Genomic DNA, 18,264 nt, shown 5'->3' with positions numbered 1-18,264 from the left:
CACGAGTCTGACTCGTTATTGCAATGCAAAGGGTTAATATGTGTCCCGAGTATATGAACTTTAGTTACTCCCTATTTATTTCATTGTTTTTAAAGCGCTAATTTCGAAGACTTTGGAATGCTTGGCTGATTTCTATTGAAATGTTTGATTCTAACGAACTCTTGAATTCATTGCTTTTGTTTCAATGACATTTTATTTTAACACTTTACCGACCGGTAGCCTATAAATCGACTTTTGATAGGCTAACCAATAATTTGTTATCTATTATAGAAGTAAAGTTTTACATTGTACTGCTGCGAGCTCCCACATTATTATACAATCTTATAAATTTCGCTGCGAATAAAATCAATAAAATAAAAATAGAACAAGTAAAAAATAGATCACATAAATATTGTTTATGAGAATGTAAGAATGTTCACGGCCGAGCAATCGTGTCGGTAAAGTGTTAAAAATCGAGCGTCTCGATTTCAACAATTTTTAAGTCGACGCGTTATCGCCAATTGTTTTCAATCGTGGTGCGATTTAAACGTGAACATCTGAAGCTCGGTAGACGAGTCGTTGTCTGTGCTAACGTTGAACGGTTTACTCTTTTCTGGTAGACGGCTATCAACGGCACAGGCAGACCATCGGTTACCGACTAACCAGACAGTGCGGCTCTGTGCGTGTTCCAGTAATCGTTGCGATGGTTCCGTGCCGATTCTCCGAGCGCACACGTGATCTCAATTTAAGTGTGTTTCTGGATTCGTTGTCTTCTCTATGAAACGCCTTGTGTAAATACGGAAAAGAACCGCGTGGATCGCGGGAACGATAAATTGTCGTATATATTCGAAGATCTAATATTCTTACATTATCATTTGAAAATAATTCCACGAAATATATTTCAACTATTTTCATCGAATTCGAATCAGCCAGGAATGAAAATGATCGATGAGCATGATAGATCGTTGAACGCGTGACTTTTTTTTGTATTACGGTTTCTTCCGAAGGGATTAAATTTTTCTGGGAGTGTTTTCTCGTTGACACCGTTCCTACGGAAGCGTTAATGAATGTCCGCCTTCGTTAGAATCCCATTTGGTCGATTAGAACAAAGCCGCGTGTTACCAAGTTTGCCCAGCACTCTAGATCGGACGCGACGACTTCGTCAACGTAGGTGTGATCGTATCGCGTGACCAAATCATGATTTCCTCCGGTGAAAGTGTTCGATGTTGTCTGTGTCCTCGGAAATGATGTCACAGAGTTATACCCTGATTTTTATCCGACCGAATCTATAGCCTCCGCCGAGCCTCCGTAAAGGCAAGCAGGCAGTCGGACTCGGCCATCCTCGCCACCGCGGACGAAGAAATTCATTTTCGCGTGGTAATCTTGTGATCTCGATCCACGATTGAACATAATTTCACAGCGAAGGCGCACCGCGAATGAAACGCACGCGGGGATACGCACGGTCTTGCATAATTGTACACCTGTTAACTTGGTCGTCATGGAACTGGCGTAATATTACGTTTGCGAGGGGACGCGCTGCAGATTCCCGCGTGTCACTCGCTTTTTAAAATGCTCGCGGAATATTAAAAACTTTTTTATTAGCGCGTTCGTTTTATTACTGAAGAGCGCAAAACCGGGTCAACGAAGGCGCAGGATATGAGAAATGGGTCGATAAATAACTGCTTGTAGTTCGTTTCAAATATTCGCTAATGGTAGAATTCTAATAAAGCAGTTGAACAAAAGTCAGCGAATTTAATTTGATAATTCGAGTATTCTTCGTGAGAGACATATACGTGAATGAATAAAATTAAATGAAATGTTTATTTTTCTTCCACGATGAAGATAATGTTTAATCGAATAAATAATAACGATAATTGAAAGCAGCTGTTAAGTGATAATTACACTGTGGATTTTATGCGTTTACGATGAAAATTAACCGTTCAGATAAAAGGCAATAAGAACACTAAGATTAACAATATTATTGCATTATCATTAATTGTTCACGATTATTGAAAGAGCAAAGACATTTTCGACTGATTTATATTTCATACAAACGATTTGGACAATTTTTGTCTCGCAATTCAGCGATGTTTCTATCGTTCATCCTCGTCAAAATTGATCTTCCGTATCGAGAGATCGAACGTCGATGTCGGTTGACCGAAACGAATGGTAGCGAACAGAGGCTAGAGCAATCGGCCGGATTTTTCCAAGTGGAAAGCACGAGCAGAAATCTCGTATCGATGTCCAATCGGTGTCACCGGGTGATCCTTGAGCAGCGATCGTGCGTGCACGCTCGATCGTGGCACGCACGACGCGACTCACGACGCGCGACGCACTCGCGTCTTGATCGCCGAAGATCACGCTGCTGTATGGCATCGGTTGCTCCCGCGGCCGTATCACGCGAACGCGGGCCATCGATCGGTGACTATCCGTGTGTTGTTCGATCCTACGATGCAGTTGTAATATCGTCCGTGAGACAATGGGACCGGTAACCAGGAGCAGAGCGCCATGCGAGAACTGTCTAGACGCGAGATTGTAGGATAGTCCGGGTGAGTAACTCGACCGATGCGAAAAACTGACTCGCGTGATTTAGTGACTCTTTAATTCGATGTTACGGCTTTATTGGATCCATTGTTTCTGTGATGAGATAGTGTTTCGCCACGCGTTCAACCATTACGCTCGTGGCGTCTGTGAAGGCAATGCCTGTGGAACCGAGACGGAAGGTATAATAATCGACGTATGTAGCATTCCGGGGAAAATCGAAAATCGAAGGTTGATTGATTGGCAACGTTCAGTGGCGGTTTGTAAACGATCGATACGTTTAAGTTTGTTGCTGCGAGTGAAGTTTCCTGTGAAACAGTTGTAAAGCTGTAATTAAGTTATATAAAAGTTATAATAAGTTATATAAAATTATAGTTTCGTGTTACATATAAAAGCCTTTTATTTTCTAAGGCAAATTCTGCTATCTCAAAAATGGTTTTATTAATACGAAGTCTCATTTTTTGGATAAACAGAAATATTAGTTAGGATAATTTCTCATGTAAGGCAGTATAGTAAAATATCTCAAATTCTTTCAATTCTCTCACTTCAACTACTTATTTTTATCAGTTTTTTAGTTTTATATTTTCTGTGTATGAAACAAAATTAAAAAGGAATTAGAAAGAACAAATTAAAGAAAATTATGGTATACTTGCGTGGGACTATTTTAAGAAAGTCTTTCATAAAAATGTTATACGTGATAAATTTGTGTTAATGCACGTCTAACAGGCCTTTCCATTCGTCCGTTGCACGTGTAGCAATTATTAATACTAGGTTATTTTTCGTGGATAATAAGAAACCCGCTCAATTAAATCTCCGGAGCAATTAATTAAAGTGGCGATTAAAATGCTTCGCGTTACTAGAATTCCAATGACGTGGAAAATATCCATGGTAACCGTGGATAAAGCTTCTCGCGTATCGTCTTACTCCGCGAACCTCCTGTAGAAATCTACGGGGTGTCCTAATCGAATGGAGCCATGGAAACGTTTTATAAATTTCGAATTAAGTCATCGTTATGAATTGAGATTTTTTAATGCATATATTTGCATACTTTGCAAGAATTGAATAAGGAAAAAAAGGCTTTTCTGAATAAAGATATAACACGTTGACACTATAATTTTTAGATTATTTAAAATTTTGAGCCTACCAACAAATCGGAGATCATTCAAAATCAAGGAGGCACTGCTAATTACGTACGCAAACGAATCGAATGAAAAATGAAAATTCGACAAAGCATTCTCGATTTATCACGGCGAGCACGGTGTCACGGAACGATGTGTCTCTTTAAACCCGAAAGAAAAATGAAAATCATCGGACAAGACAAGTGTCGAGTCGTCGATTCCCATGATAGATTTCTCCGAAGGCAGCATTTCCCAGGCAGTCGATCGCCGCGCCGCCGCGGCAACCGCGGAATCGATTATCGGCGAGCAGCCGATAGATTCATTAATAATAAATTCCTGTCGCCTGTTGACTGAAAAGTAGGTTCGAAAAATTCTCGCTCGATCCTTTGAACCCCGGCGGAACACATCGCGCGCGGCATGGCATGGCATGGCATGGCGGTTCGGAGAGTCTGCGCGGTGGAAGCTGCGGCCGCTCTCGAACGTGGGTTCCGTTAAGGCGAATCTAATGAACGGCGCGTGACACGAGAACAAACCTCGTGGAACAGGCGCGCACCAGTCTATAATTTAGACAGCGAATGAATCAACGAAATCGGCCGGTTCGCGCGACACCCGCTCGACACCGTTTCCCATAGGCGCAGCGCGGTACGCGAAGAAATCGTTCGACGGAAAGGCCTGAACACTTACGCCCCGGTTTAATGAGCGGGAATAATTCATTGGAGGGAACGAGCGACGTAATGGTGCTGCAGATGCTGCGCGTGATAACGAGACCCCGTAATGATTAGAGTGACAAGAGAAATGGGCAATTACGAAAGCTCGACGCGCGGGAGCTTGGGCTTCGATTAAAACAGTGCTGGCGCTCACTGCCCCCGTCAATAGTGGCTACTGTAAACATCCGCAAAAATCGTGATCCGTTTCTTTCGGAACAGATCGTTCGCTATACGGACTAGGTGTTCGATTCGATTGCTCGTCACTTTGCCTTCCGCGTCATCTTCCGAATCAGACGATGACTATTACTTCGGATTCGGACAGCCATTTTATTACCCCTATCTTCTTCGTAAGCGATAACTTTTAATTCGATGCAATTCAGATGATTTTATGAAATTTAGGAGAAATTGAACAAATCGTTGCAATGAGTCAGTTAAAAGATGAAATGTAGCGTGTTGAACAAGTCCGATCGGAGCTCGTGTCGATATATCGTCAGACGACTGAAACACGTCTTTTGATTTGTAACATTGAAAAGGAAAACGAAGCGGACTCTAATGTCGATGATTACTCTCGTTCATGAGCAGCCCGGCGCGTTTAACGAGTCCTCGATGAATCGAGCGCGATCGGCGCGGCGCGGCGCGACACTTTCGCGGATGATTAATGTCGGCCGTCGACTAGAAGGCATCAAAAATGTCTACCGTCCTCCTGCATAGACGCGGCGATCGTCGATCCTTCAAGAACAGCACCTTCGGTCCGGTTCTGGATGCGTCGTTAATCGTGCTGAACCGCGCTCGTGGAAGATTTCACGGCCAATTAAAGGTGAGCATCGGTTTAACCGCGGTTCAGTTCAGACGCGGTTGTCGCGGAGGCGAGCGACATAAATCTCGTCCTTCGTGGTTCCAGTTTCTCGAAAGGAGTGAGAGGTGACCGCCGCGCGCCGATCCTCTCCTTTCGTTCGCCGGCGTTCGATTTATCTATTCAATGATTCGATCGTTTTCCGCCGCGTTTCCCGAACGGTTGAAATTTAGAGACGGCAACTTTCTTTTCAGACCGCGTAAGAAAACTGCTCCACTTCCACCATTATTTATCTCATCATTGAAACACTGCCGATCTCTTAATCCTGATCCGTTTTTGCTTCATCTGCGAGTAGACAGTGGATTTTCTGCACCTGTTGCAAACGCAGTTAAACATCGTAAAATTGAATTTTGGCTCGCATTTCTGACAAATTTGTTTTTGTTTTGTATTCAATTTTAAATGTTTATTATACCTGTAACAACGACGCTATCAATTTTTCGTACATGACCATACAAAAAATGTACAGTTAAGTCTATAGATTTAAAAAATGCAGCAAAAAAGGTCATTTTAAAGGGACGTCATCCAATTTATCAGTTATTTCTCGCACCATTATTTTCGTTTCGGAGTCGCACGTTTAACCGCAATCAATTACTTCGCGAAAAAACTCGCAGCTAATTGCCGAATGATTGCACATCGCACATCGGTGCTCAATTAAGAAGCTCGCGGACGTTTATTAAATTCAGGAAGTAAAAGGAATACATCTTTCGTCAATGTGTTTCCTCGGGCACCTTTGTGGAAGAAGGAAGGCGAATGTATAGATGTCACATGGCACTATAATCTCCCCGGCACTAAATTAAGATGTAATTAACGTAGGTAATAAAGAAAAAGGTGATACATTATTTACGTTTACTGGCTCGCCCGAAGGGGCAGTAAAACTCGTTTTTTTCACGAGCAGAGAATCGGTTTTGAGCTACCGAGAAAAGGACGTCCCCACCGCGGCGATTCCTTAGTTTTCTGGCGCAGCTCGCCAGGTGCAGATCGGCGCCGACGACGCGACGTCCTATTAATTCGATTAATCGAATCGAGCCAGCGAAGCGCGGCCGCGCGCGGCACTTCTTCGACAACTTCGTCAACTTCGACCGTTCCGTTTCCCCCCGGCCCGCGTAATTCGAGCGAAATGAAGTTCTCGAACGGATCACTTCTGGTCGCATGAAATCGTGATCGATTCATCGGCGAAGCGATGCAATTGCAAACAGTGGCGTACCTGTCGTCCAGCAGCCAACGAATCCCGCGCCACGGTGAGTGAAAATATGTACATTCGAACGTATTCATCGGCTTTAGTTGCCGCTTTTAAGGTTGCTTTACGACTTAATTGCAACAGGGGTCGTAAAACGCGGAAAATGGGTTTCAAACTTGTTGCAAAGCCGCGTAAAACGCTTCGACGAAGTTTTGCCGTTACCGGGAAAGAGTTACGACAGCTTTTGTTGCATAGAGTGCTGCTGCGCCGTTCTCGGTCGTCAATCTTCAAGTGAAATCACCGCGATCGCTATGATTCCGCTTAGGTTTTTGCCACGGATTTGCAACCAAGTTGACAATGACATCGTTTTTATTTGGAATTACCGCGACGCGTGTGTGTCACGTAAAATAATTAGAACGAATATAAGAAAAAAGAAGTCGTTGAACCGTAGCCCAACAACTATTTCTTTATTTAATAATCTTTTAATTTTACAACGACAAGGCACTTATAATAACGCTTAGCGATGGCGAAGGTATCGGATCACGGTCAAGACTGGCCTCACGGCGAAGAACGATAGTTTATATAGACTCGTGTCTTATCTTATCCGGACATGTATCGTCTGTTGAGGGAAATGAGAGCTCCTGCGATTTTGTTACGGGGATTGTTACTGTCGCACTCCCCCCTTCTTAGAATGAATTTGTTCCTCCAAATTTGGTCATTTCCGTTTGAAGATTGATTTATGGAATTTAACGTTTCTTGACTGAAAGATGATGGTTTCTTCTTCCTCGTCATTGGTGGGCCTGAGTGGTGGTTCTACAGAAATATTGATTGTTGCTGGGGCACTGGGTAGTGGGTTGTTGGTAGTTTTGTTGTCTATTGTGTTATTTTTAATTTTACAGGATAGTAGGTGGAAACATAATTTTGATGGTAGACAATTTTTAATGCAACCGGTTAGTCCTAGTTTGTCCATAATCCATATTGTTACTGTAATGAACGCCATATATCCTAGTATTTGTAGAGTGGTTAATCCCAATGATTTTACAGTAGAGACTCTGTGCGAAAATTGTAAGGAAGTAATTTGATCCGTAAGTTGGTCTATTGTACTTTGGTACCCATTGATTTTCTTCACAATTTTGGGTGTTTCCTTTAATTGTGTGAGTAAGATATCGTAATTCGTATCATTGGGTGTGCTAATTTCTTTAAAATGGATTTCGTAAGATACATTAATTCGTGTTTCTCCTATTCGCATGTAATTGTTATTATAAAGTATGTCGCAGCTAATGTTTGATCTAAGTAACGTAGGTACGCTAAGCGTCACGACTTCATGCTTTGTGCCGCAGATTGTATCTATTCTTATGGGGTTCTCAGGTATAGCTATGAATTGGTTCGAGCTCTTTAATGGAATAAATGTTATTTCTTCTATTTTTAGGACTACTATTTGGCATACTTTAATTTCTTTGTCAAAATTTATCAGTTCCGAAGTACAGTCTTTTTTGGTGTGTCGGTCATGAATTGGCTGTGTTTGTCTGCACATAGTGATACCTGATCTCCTTTTACAATATTGTTTTACATATTCATCATCGACATTTATGTATTTTAATCCGGCGAGAAAGTATGTTTGGTGTTCTATCAACGGAATCATAAATACTTTGTTTTTCTTGCTTGGAATTGGATATAGACGGGTGACATCCCATTCCAAATCTGAGATTACTGGTACTGAGATTTTGAAGAATATTCTATTGTGAACTGTAAATACTTTGAGATCGGCAATGTCTAAAATAAATTGAAAGTTTTCTTTACGTGGTGTAATTGCTCTATTTACGATTTCGTTTCCAATAGCGCTTCCATATGCTTTCATGAACGTGTCTTGGTCTATGATTTGTGTGCTAATAATACCTTGTTTTGCTAGAGTAATCGTATTCAAAAGTTCATCTAATAAAAAGTGTAGGTCGTATATTGCGCCTTCTGCTTTGATGATAAGTTTGGTTATTAATTCGCATTTAGTGACACGTTGATCAAGGCTTTGTGCTTCTATGTTTAGTTGGTCTAACTGTCTCAAACTATTTGAGTTTATAATTTTCTTAATTAAAGCGGTTTGATTATTAATTATTGTCTTTAGTTTATTGTTATCGTCAAATAGTTTGTCTAAGTTAGCGTTCACTATTGCTAAATCGTTTTCGTCTAATGTTCCAAAGAGTGATTTAGAAATGGTCCCTATTGCGTTTAACAATCCGCGTCGATATCGGCTGTGAGTCATAATTTTCAAGTGTAGGTTTAAGTTTTCTAATTTCCTGTGTCGTTCGTCTATAACAGCTAGTTTGTCTTTGAGGTTACACGTATCCTTACAATGTTTGTGAATAATATGCATAAACTTAGTTAAATCGCTTACTTTAGTAAATATTTCTTCTACATTTAATCCTATATATATGTCCACATTAGTGGAGTATAAATACGCTTTTTCTATCTTTTCCTGAAATATGGAATTTTCTTGTAAAGGTATAAATTCTATGCCATGTATGAGTTGCCAGGTAATGGTGAGCAGGGCGACCGTCCTGGAAAGTAAAGTTTCAATCTATTGCCATGGATTATTTTAGTTAGTCCGTCAACTAGTAGTTCATAGTATGGTGTGTTAACTTTTTTTTATTGCGTAAGGTCCTAACCATTCCGTATCTAGCTTGTTTTGCTTATGGTCATTATGTATTAACACATTAAAGGCGGGTGATCTTGACTCGTTTTTTGTCCTAGAGCGGGCGCTATTTTGTGTAATCATAAATTTAGTCTTACAAAAGTTTATTTAAACTCTTAAAACTACAAGAAATATTAAAAAGGAACTAAAAACTAATAAATCGTATTACTACGATTCCCGCCTATAAGCCACAATCGAGCTAATATCGTATTACTACGACTCCCGCCTATAATGTGTTAAGACATTATCTCCTATTCTGAATATGGTCTGACTTCGAACTATCCGTCGTTCTTGGTCTCTTTTATAACTCTGCTTACTTTTTTGTAGAGTTTCGCGTGCTTTAGACAATGATGAATCCCATTCGCGTTTTCTGAATTGTACCTCGTCTGCGTAAGTACGTTGCGAGTCTAGTGATAGGGATGAGGGGAGGTTTTCAATATGTCCGAATGTCAGTTCAAAGGGTGTAAATCCCGTAGATTCATGCACCATAGCATTGTAGGCTAAACAACAGAAGTTAAGGATTTCGTCCCATTCTTCCCCTTTTTGTTTTTGTGTAGTACGCAAATTATATCCATCATTCTTTGGAACGTGGCTGGCGCGTTTTTCAGTCCGACAGGCATTCTATTGTAATGAGAGTGTCCCTGAGGCGTCGAGAAAGCTGTGTATTTTTTTGAGTTGGGATCCATAGGGATTTGGTGAAATCCGGAGGAGAGATCTAATGCTGAAAAGTATTTGGAATTTCCTAACTGGGAGAGGATATTGTCTATTTCTGGTAATGAGTAAGCAGTCTTGGTCTGTCAGCTCGTTTAGTCGTCTAAAGTCTATAACTATTCTCCACTTTTGTTTACCCGATGCGTCTGCTTTCTTCGGTACTACCCATACAGGTGAGTTATAAGGAGAGTCTGAATTTTCAATGATTTTCTTATCTAACCTTTTTTTTCATCTGTTTGTTAATTTCGTGTTTATGGCATTCTGGAGGTCGGTAAGATTTCGTGTTAATAATCTTGTCTTCTTTCAACGTTATTGTACGTTGTGTTAGGTTAGTACAAGGTAATAAGTCGGATTCTAGATTGAATACATCAAGATAATGCAACAAAATTTTTTCTATTGGTTCGCGCAATTCTTTTTCTGTGTGTGAAGTTCTAATTGATTGTTTAAACTTAGAAATGTGTTCAAAGTCATGAGAATTTGTAATATCGTTTGAAATGATATGATCCTGCTTACCATGACTGATGAAACATGCTCTCGTGGGTTTGCCTTCTAGATATATTGTTTGGACTTGGGTTTCGCCGGATGAAATGATCACGTTTTTCTGTAACTGAACGATGTTCCCATCTAGTGTTAGTGTATCGTTAGCTAATTGATATTTATAGTTTTCAAGGAAAGGTAGGCCTACTATTCCATCTTCTATAAGAGGGAAATTCTGTTCTACTATATAAAACGTATTAGTTTTCCCATAAAGTCAAAGAGTTAAGTATTCATCATTAGTATGGTATTTGTCTTTTCTCATGCAGAATGTTCTTGGTTCACATTGTATTCCTGTTGTGTTTGCTTTTCGTCTAACTAAATTAATTCCTAAACCCGAATCTACGAGAAATCGTTCTCTACATCCGCCTCCTCTTTGATGAGCGTGTTGATATGCCGTCTGATATGTGGTTCACTCGTGTTGGTAGCGGGATGTTTCGGCTGGATTCGCGAAAATTTGAGCACTGGTTAGCCAAATGTCCAATCTGATTACACTTGAAACACTTCATAGCTGCTCTGTCAATTAGCGGTTTTCGTTCGATTTGTTGAAATGTATAAGTTGGTCTGGCTGGAGGGTTCCTTGGTCTATCAGCTGGCCTTGGAGACGATGTAACTGGAGCGCGTATTCGTTTAGAACTGCGTAGTCGTTTCTTTTCACTGATTGTTGTTTCCGCTTGGAACGCTGCTTTTTGTGCTTCCATTAGATCTTTCGGTGTTGATGCAGACACTCTCACCTCTATCTCATCTTTTAGATTCAGCACATAGGTTTTTACTGCCCGTCGGTTTTCTAAATCGATTGCGACTTTTCGTTCTATTGCTTCTTTGTGTTCATATTGGAGTGCATATATGAGTTCGTTTAATGCATTACAATACCTTATCGTATAGCTGCGTACGCTCTCGGTTCTGCCTTGCCGTACTTGCCTTAGTCTGTCTCGTGCGCTATCGGCTGTTGTTAGAATACTTACGAATTGTCTCAGTGCTGCATATAAATCTGTGTAGCTTTCGATGTCTAGATGTCTTATGCTTCGTTCTGCATCATCCGTAACTTTGTGGGTCAGAATTAAGTCTAATAGTTCCGGTTGTTCTCTGCATCTTGCTCTGGCTTTCCTGACCTTTTTTATGAAACCTTCAACTCCGATGTCGTCCCTGCCTTTTAGGACTGGAATAAATTCTATAGACGACTTGGCTGAATGTTTGGGACTTTCGGGTTGCTCTGGTTGGGGTTCGTCCTCTTCTGAACCATCGCTTGTTTCCCTGGGTTCTAGTACGAGTTTAGGCATGATTTTTGTGAGTGGCGAGGTTGCAGCGGTTTTAGCTGAGAGTGAACTGTCATCTTCTGTGGGCATTCCGCGAAAGTCTGAGGTTGCTCGTTTACGATTCTCGCCATTAGCAATTTTAAAGATTCCTTGCATTTCTACCATGTTGCTCTCATAACGTTCATTCTGCTTCTGTAGTGCATCTAAGATCACTCCAATGTTTGGATCTGTGGATGTACTCGGTGTTTGTGCCATTTTTATCAATTTCACAGAATCGATGGATGAATCTTGACTCGATAGACTAGTGAGGCTATACCTTCGTTCTCTATACTCAGTAAAAGAATCCAGTCTTTACCTGCTCGTTTTTTCGTAGGAAGTGTTCCGTAGAAGAGACTCCAAAACGTGGCTTCAAGCTGGTCTTCTTCACAATAACTGCTCGTAATAATGCGTGCGTCTCCTGATGTGGTGCGTAGCCCTGGGATTCGATCCTCACTCGTAGTAAGAAAGAGCCACAGTTTCTCGGAGAACAATTAGCACTATCCTGGCAGGATCGCCAAAATGTCACGTAAAATAATTAGAACGAATATAAAAAAAGGTCGAAAAAAGAGTCGTTGAACCGTAGCCCAAAAACTATTTCTTTATTTAATAATCTTTTAATTTTCCAACGACACGGCACTTATAATAACGCTTATTGATGGCGAAGGTATCGGATCACGGTCAAGACTGGCCTCGCGGCGATGAACGATAGTTTATATAGTCTCGTGTCTTATCTTATCCGCGGACATGAATCGCCTGTGGTGGGAAATGAGAGCTCCTGCGATTTTCTGATGGGGATCGTCACTGTCACACGTGCTTCGTCAGCAGAAGCATTTCGTTCGCTGTGAACGCAGCCACGCAATTAGCGTATTTTTTTTTTTTTTTTTTTTTTCTTAGAGGTTTTACGTCGCATCAGCTGCAAGACTACCATATTAGCGACCTTCTATTTAAATAGACCTTATATTATTGTTTATTAAGCCTGTATCTCTCAGAAATTTTAATAGATCCTTGATTTTGTTGCTGTTTGTGTTATTCTTGAGCAGTGGTTTTAGTTTGTGTTTGGTGCGCATATAATTGTATGTATTTTCGGCAGTTTAAGATTAGGTGGTCCGTTGTCATTTGGGTGTTGCATTCTTCACATAGGGGGGATGGTTCTTTAGTTAGCAGATATGAGTTTGTGTATCTGGAATGGCCAATTCGAATGCGGGTAATCGTTACTTGGTACCTCCTGGGTAGTGTACTGGTCATTTGATAGTTATTGAAGAATTTTTCTGTAATGTTAGTTATATGGAGTGGGGCTGATTGTTTCCATGTAGTTTCTCATTGTTGCGTTAGCTGGCTTTTGATCGTTTTTATCATGTCTTCCATGTGTAGATTTTGGTCATCATTTGGCGGTGTTAATGTTGTTGCTTCTTTGGCTACTTGGTCAGCTCTTTCGTTGCCAGGGATGCCGACGTGAGATGGGATCCATATGATCTTTATTTTGTTTCCTCTGCATGTAATTTTTTGGTAGATTTCTATGATATTGAGGATGGTGTCTTGTTATTTGTTATTTTATTATTTAATGTTGCTATTGCACTGTAGGAATCGGTGAGTATGGCAGTATGTTGATAGGATTTTTCGTGTGCAATTAGCGTATTATTAGCTTACAAACTTCGAAATGACAAACGGTATCCAATGAAGGAACAGATCGCGCCAAAGATTTCTTCTTACGTTTTCTCCGAAAATCATTCGGTCAGCACGCCGCTAATTGGGTACTTCGCGGCAGCAATGATCGAAAACATCGGAGTCGTGTCTGCGAGGAATGGAAAACAGAAAATGGCATCGTTATGTTAGACCGACGATCCCAGCTCGAAATGTCAACCGAGTAGAAAACACACGATGGTAGAACGTTGGTGGAAAACGTGTACGCGAAAAGTCTATCGTGACATTTAAGAAAGGTCTACCTGCCGAAAAGCGAATAGAAAGTATGCCTAAGATTTGCACCCATTTTTAAACAACAACGCATAATATTTTAAACAACTTCTGAATTTTTAGAAAACTATGCTTTGGATTTTCGTAGTTGTTACAAAAAGGGAGTGAAGTTGAAAGAGACATTAGAAATAGTTCAATGTAGTGATAAGTATAAGTAATATAAGTAGAAACAATATGATGAGTCGTAACGCGTGATCTTTTCGTTGCTTGAAATAATGCGGCACGGTCGAGTGGCAGCGGTGGCCAAGGAGACTCATTAAGGGCAATTAGATGGGCCAAATTCTTGCCCGTTAGCGTCACATATTTAATACCGGCGGTCAGCTTCCAACAGTTTTCAAGCGAACCGCGATGAATCAAAATTAACTGATTCAAAGGGATCCGACGCGCATCCGAGCTTCCATCTACAATAACGCTTTATCTTGCGTATACCGTATTACCGAGTTGTTAACGGAACTCGAACTTCGTCTCTCCTGTGATTAATGCGAACAATTTTTCTTTTTAGTTATATCGAATGAACAAGAAGAAAACGTAGAAATCTTTTTGAGAGTTAAACAAAACAAAAGAGTTATGTTTTTCCGCGTTATCTGCGTTATTTTTAAGATACATTTGTGAGTCGGATAGGATAGTATGCGACTGATACGTATACTGAATTAAATCTAGTTTGTCGTCGCGATGTTAATGAATCGGCTGAAATACTGGGAAACTTTCGAGACACGTGGATAAACGAGTTTTTCCTACGGTTCGAAGGGTAGAGTTGTTGTTCGATCGGCTACGGTCACGGGGCAAACACTTATTGCTCTGCATCGGCGGTTTTATCTTCGGCATCGAGAGCACCTCAGCATTCCTGAAGAGGTTTTATAACTCGCTGATGAAACGGCCGGTCTTGATACACCGATAGCCGAACCTAAGGGCCACGAGGATGGATCGGGATCCTTGATCGCTCCCGTAAAAAGTCACTCGATCCGACTGTCGGCCGGGAAGACTTCGTCTTGGCAAACAATCCTTCGTGTTTTACCTTCGGTCAATTTCGCGAGGTACGACTGTGCGACCCTTATTCGAGACAAGTAGATCTGCTGGTGGGAATCGACGCGAAGGGGAAATGTTAGACCAATAGCAAACTAATTGATAATGTTTCAACGTAATAGGTTGTAAATGAATCTGATCTGATTCATTGTGCACTGAAAAATTGTATTGAATGTGCTTTAAAACGGAGTAACATTAAGAAAGGAATCTAATGGCATATTCGCAAACAAAATTGAATAAAATAAAATAAAAATAATGATACAGATCATTTTTAGTTTAGACAATTTTAATGAAAATTCCTTCGACTGATATTTTATCTTGGTAGATACTTAACCATTTGCACTCCAGGCCATTATAAGCCTAGATCTAAAATAGTTATTTTAACCAGCTGCATTTCCATTTTATATAACTTAGTACAATTTATGAAATTGAGTCTAATGAATCATAAAACTGTTACGTTTAACAATCTTTTAAATAGAAGGCTCTTTAATAATGTCAAAATTATTTTAGAAATAATATAACGATTTTCATTGGCGCCTCATTGGCGCCACTCGAGTGCTAAGGGTTGATATCCATAAGAAAAGGAAAAGACAAATGTATTTTTGTGAACGTAATAAATCAGCAACCTCTGAATATTTCAAACGACTAGCGACAATTTCCATCTTAACCCTTTGGCTACGGCAGACTTTGGCACGCACCGTCCGTACGATAGACATGCATTTCGGAGGAAATATATGAAAATATTCAATATACCGAATTCTATTACATTAAGCCAACGTTACTTGAAGTGAACATTAATTTTAAGATTTTTGTTACAATATTTAATAATGAAATTTAATAATAAACAAATTTAATACGAAACAGGCGAAATTTGATTTGGACGCCCATTGGCGCCTACAGCACCAGGAAACCAACATGTGTCGGACGCCAATAGGCGCCAACAGTAGTCAAAGGGTTAATATGATATTTGTGTGAGTGAATGTCGCGGCCAATTTACGATTCTTGTTCCGAAGCGACGTCGTTTTCGAAACAAGCGATCGGTACCGTTTTTAAATAATATTCCATGAACGTACCGTGGAAAACAATGATTTATTCGCGTCCAGGCTTTGTTCCATACGTGACACTAGGTTCCGTGTGAAAGTCTTTTAACGAGGGACATTGTTCTACCCGAGGCGTCGCGTCGGCAGCTAAAACGCTCGGAGCATGCACCACGGAACGACGCGACGTCCGCGGCTCTGAAACGATAAGATACCGTTTACCATACGTGTGCACCGCTCGCACGAACGCGCCTCTCGTATTCCTATATGCACCGGAGAACACGTGGTGTGACCCATTAATACGCACCATACAGCGGATCGTTTCGGTTTGGTTCGATTCGGTTCCGCTCGATCCGGACTTGCACGCACACGTGTGTGTGTACCAGCGCATTGCAGACGCAGTGGCGGTGCGAACTCGCCCGGAAAATTTAGATCAACTTTGAAATCCACTCCGATCAAAGTTTACCATTAATTATTATCGTCGGTGTGCCGACTTTTGTAAAAAACACATTAGTCGGAAGACGGCGGTGAGTTACATTTGACTCAAGCTAAATTAGTATATCTTCAAACATTACGAGAACAAGATAAAATGTTTCGTTGTCTCATCCAGCACCGTTAATGACGTTATTAGTATTTTGTCAATGAATTACGCGTCAGGTGTAATTCGTGTACCCGACGAAAGCTTCTCCGACAAACAGAATCTGTCGGGCAATATCAATCAGAATTGAGAAACATCCTCGACTTTCTTCGCGGGCAACAGGTTCGGAGAATCGGAAAGGTTCTTGCATCACGCGTTTACGCGTCAAGAATAAGAATAATTGCCGCGAGAAATTTCCTTTTCCGACCCGGCGAAATTACGGAGTATTACAAAACGGGCGATCGTGACAGAACTGGCGCGCATTTTTCATCGGCAACGAAAAGACACGTGTTCGGCCGGGGCCCGCGGTTGCCGTCGAACGGTGCGGGAACATCCCAAACACTTTCTCGTCATCAAGGATCGAGAAGGATGATCGATCGGCGCGTCTGTTTGCTCGTTACCTGTACGGGGCGGCGCGCAGGGTCATCGGTGCATTTCTTTCGACTTTCTATCGGCCGGCCACGGGAATTACAGGTTGCTTGTATTTACCTGTGCGACCAGGCGGACCGAGCATAATCACATTACGCCTTGGGTTTGCCATCGGGAGACTATTACGCGTAACCGGGCGCCCGAAGGACACCGGAACGAACGCGCCGTAATCGAACAAACGCTGCCGAACGCCGTGTTTCTAACGCATTCGGAAATCGATACGCCGCGTCGCGGACTGTGTCGAACTCGGCGATTTAAGCTCGGCCATTGAAAACCGCTTTTGAGTATGTAACGTCGGCGGGGCCGTTTCTTTCGCCGTAGCCGGCCGCAAAGCGAATCGCTCTGCGAACGAATAACCGCGTATCGGGAACTGGAAATTAGTCCGGTGATTGCAGCCCAGACTAATCGCTAATGACAGCACGATCGGTTCGTATCCGTCATCGACATCGTCATCCTTCGCTGCTTATTGATTCCAGCTTACAGTGACTCAACGGTCCAACGATCTGTCGAACAGAAAAGCCGAGATTTGATCGATCTAGTTAAATTAGTTTAAAACTCGAACTAAAGAATTTCAAAAAGATTACAATGTTTCTTCCTTGTTTGCATGGAAATTTGAACATTCGGGTCATCCTTGAATTGTCAGCAACTTATTAAACATAAACGATAATGTAAAAATTGTATGAAATTACAGTACATGTGTGGCAAATTAGATCGGAGACTCGTACACTTGGTACATTTGTAACACTGTATGGATTGATGTGTGCAAGTGCGGATTATACTTTCTCCGAGTATTATTGAGCCTTTGCAGCTCCTTTTGCAAGAATAGTTTCCACGTTATTTAATTTGAGTCGAAGAGTCGGTTTCGATCGAGACCGGTTTTTCCGCGGCTGATTAGCGCAATTAGTCGACGGCACACCGGCGCACCCCGCCGCGGCACGCAGCCATTGTTCGTCTAATTTTATTTCGCGTTTGAAAATTCATGGGGGTTACTGTCTCCGGCATAAAATGCTCTAAAATGAAAACATCATTTGCATACTGTGCCAACAATAAGATGCGCGCGCCATTCGCGTTTCGCTTTACGAGTTACACGTGCACACGGTTTACGAGTCTCTTAAGCCTTAAGTAGTAGCTTACATCTAATACACGGCTTAGCCCGTTCCGTGCCGGCGCGCGGTGCGCGGAAAACCCTCGTTCTTCTGCCACGCGAAGTAACGGTTAACGTAATAATAAATAACCACTAATTTAATATAATTAAGCACGGACATCATGGAAATTCCGCTCGAGAGACGGCGCATGAATTTCACGAATATCGAATTATCATAAAACGCTGTTGAAAGTCCGGCCGCGGTGACAGAAATCGTTAGAGTTTAATTACGTCGACTCTAACGCGCATTATTGCTTGTTCATTACCGAACAATTTCGAACTTTCAGTCGGCTTTTATTACGTTCTGTAATTTATTACATTCGCCGGACGCCTGGAAATGCTACGGGTACCGAAAGAAAGTTACGGCCGTTTTGTGCGGCTCCGTTTCTTCCGACGTTCTCGCGGACGCTCGGCGAAGAATA

At 41.5% G+C, this 18,264-nt stretch overlaps 2 protein-coding genes across 3 annotated transcripts in view; one reads left to right on the top strand and one right to left on the bottom strand.

Annotated features, from left to right (window-relative positions):
• The window catches only part of Cv-c (RhoGTPase activating protein), a 386,165-nt gene that overhangs the window by 110,681 nt on the left and 257,220 nt on the right, over positions 1-18,264 (top strand). The window lies entirely within an intron of this gene.
• LOC144476525 (uncharacterized) lies at positions 6,799-9,747 on the bottom strand. Its single transcript, XM_078193598.1, has 2 exons — positions 9,622-9,747; positions 6,799-8,845 (listed from the first exon to the last, which is right to left on the bottom strand). Exons 1-2 carry the CDS (start codon positions 9,745-9,747, stop codon positions 7,091-7,093), a joined length of 1,881 nt encoding a protein of 626 aa, XP_078049724.1. The 3' UTR covers positions 6,799-7,090.

This window comes from Augochlora pura, chromosome 10 (assembly GCF_028453695.1).
Source record: "Augochlora pura isolate Apur16 chromosome 10, APUR_v2.2.1, whole genome shotgun sequence".
Taxonomy (NCBI): Eukaryota; Metazoa; Arthropoda; class Insecta; order Hymenoptera; family Halictidae; genus Augochlora; species Augochlora pura.
This window is presented reverse-complemented; position numbering and strand designations above follow the sequence as displayed.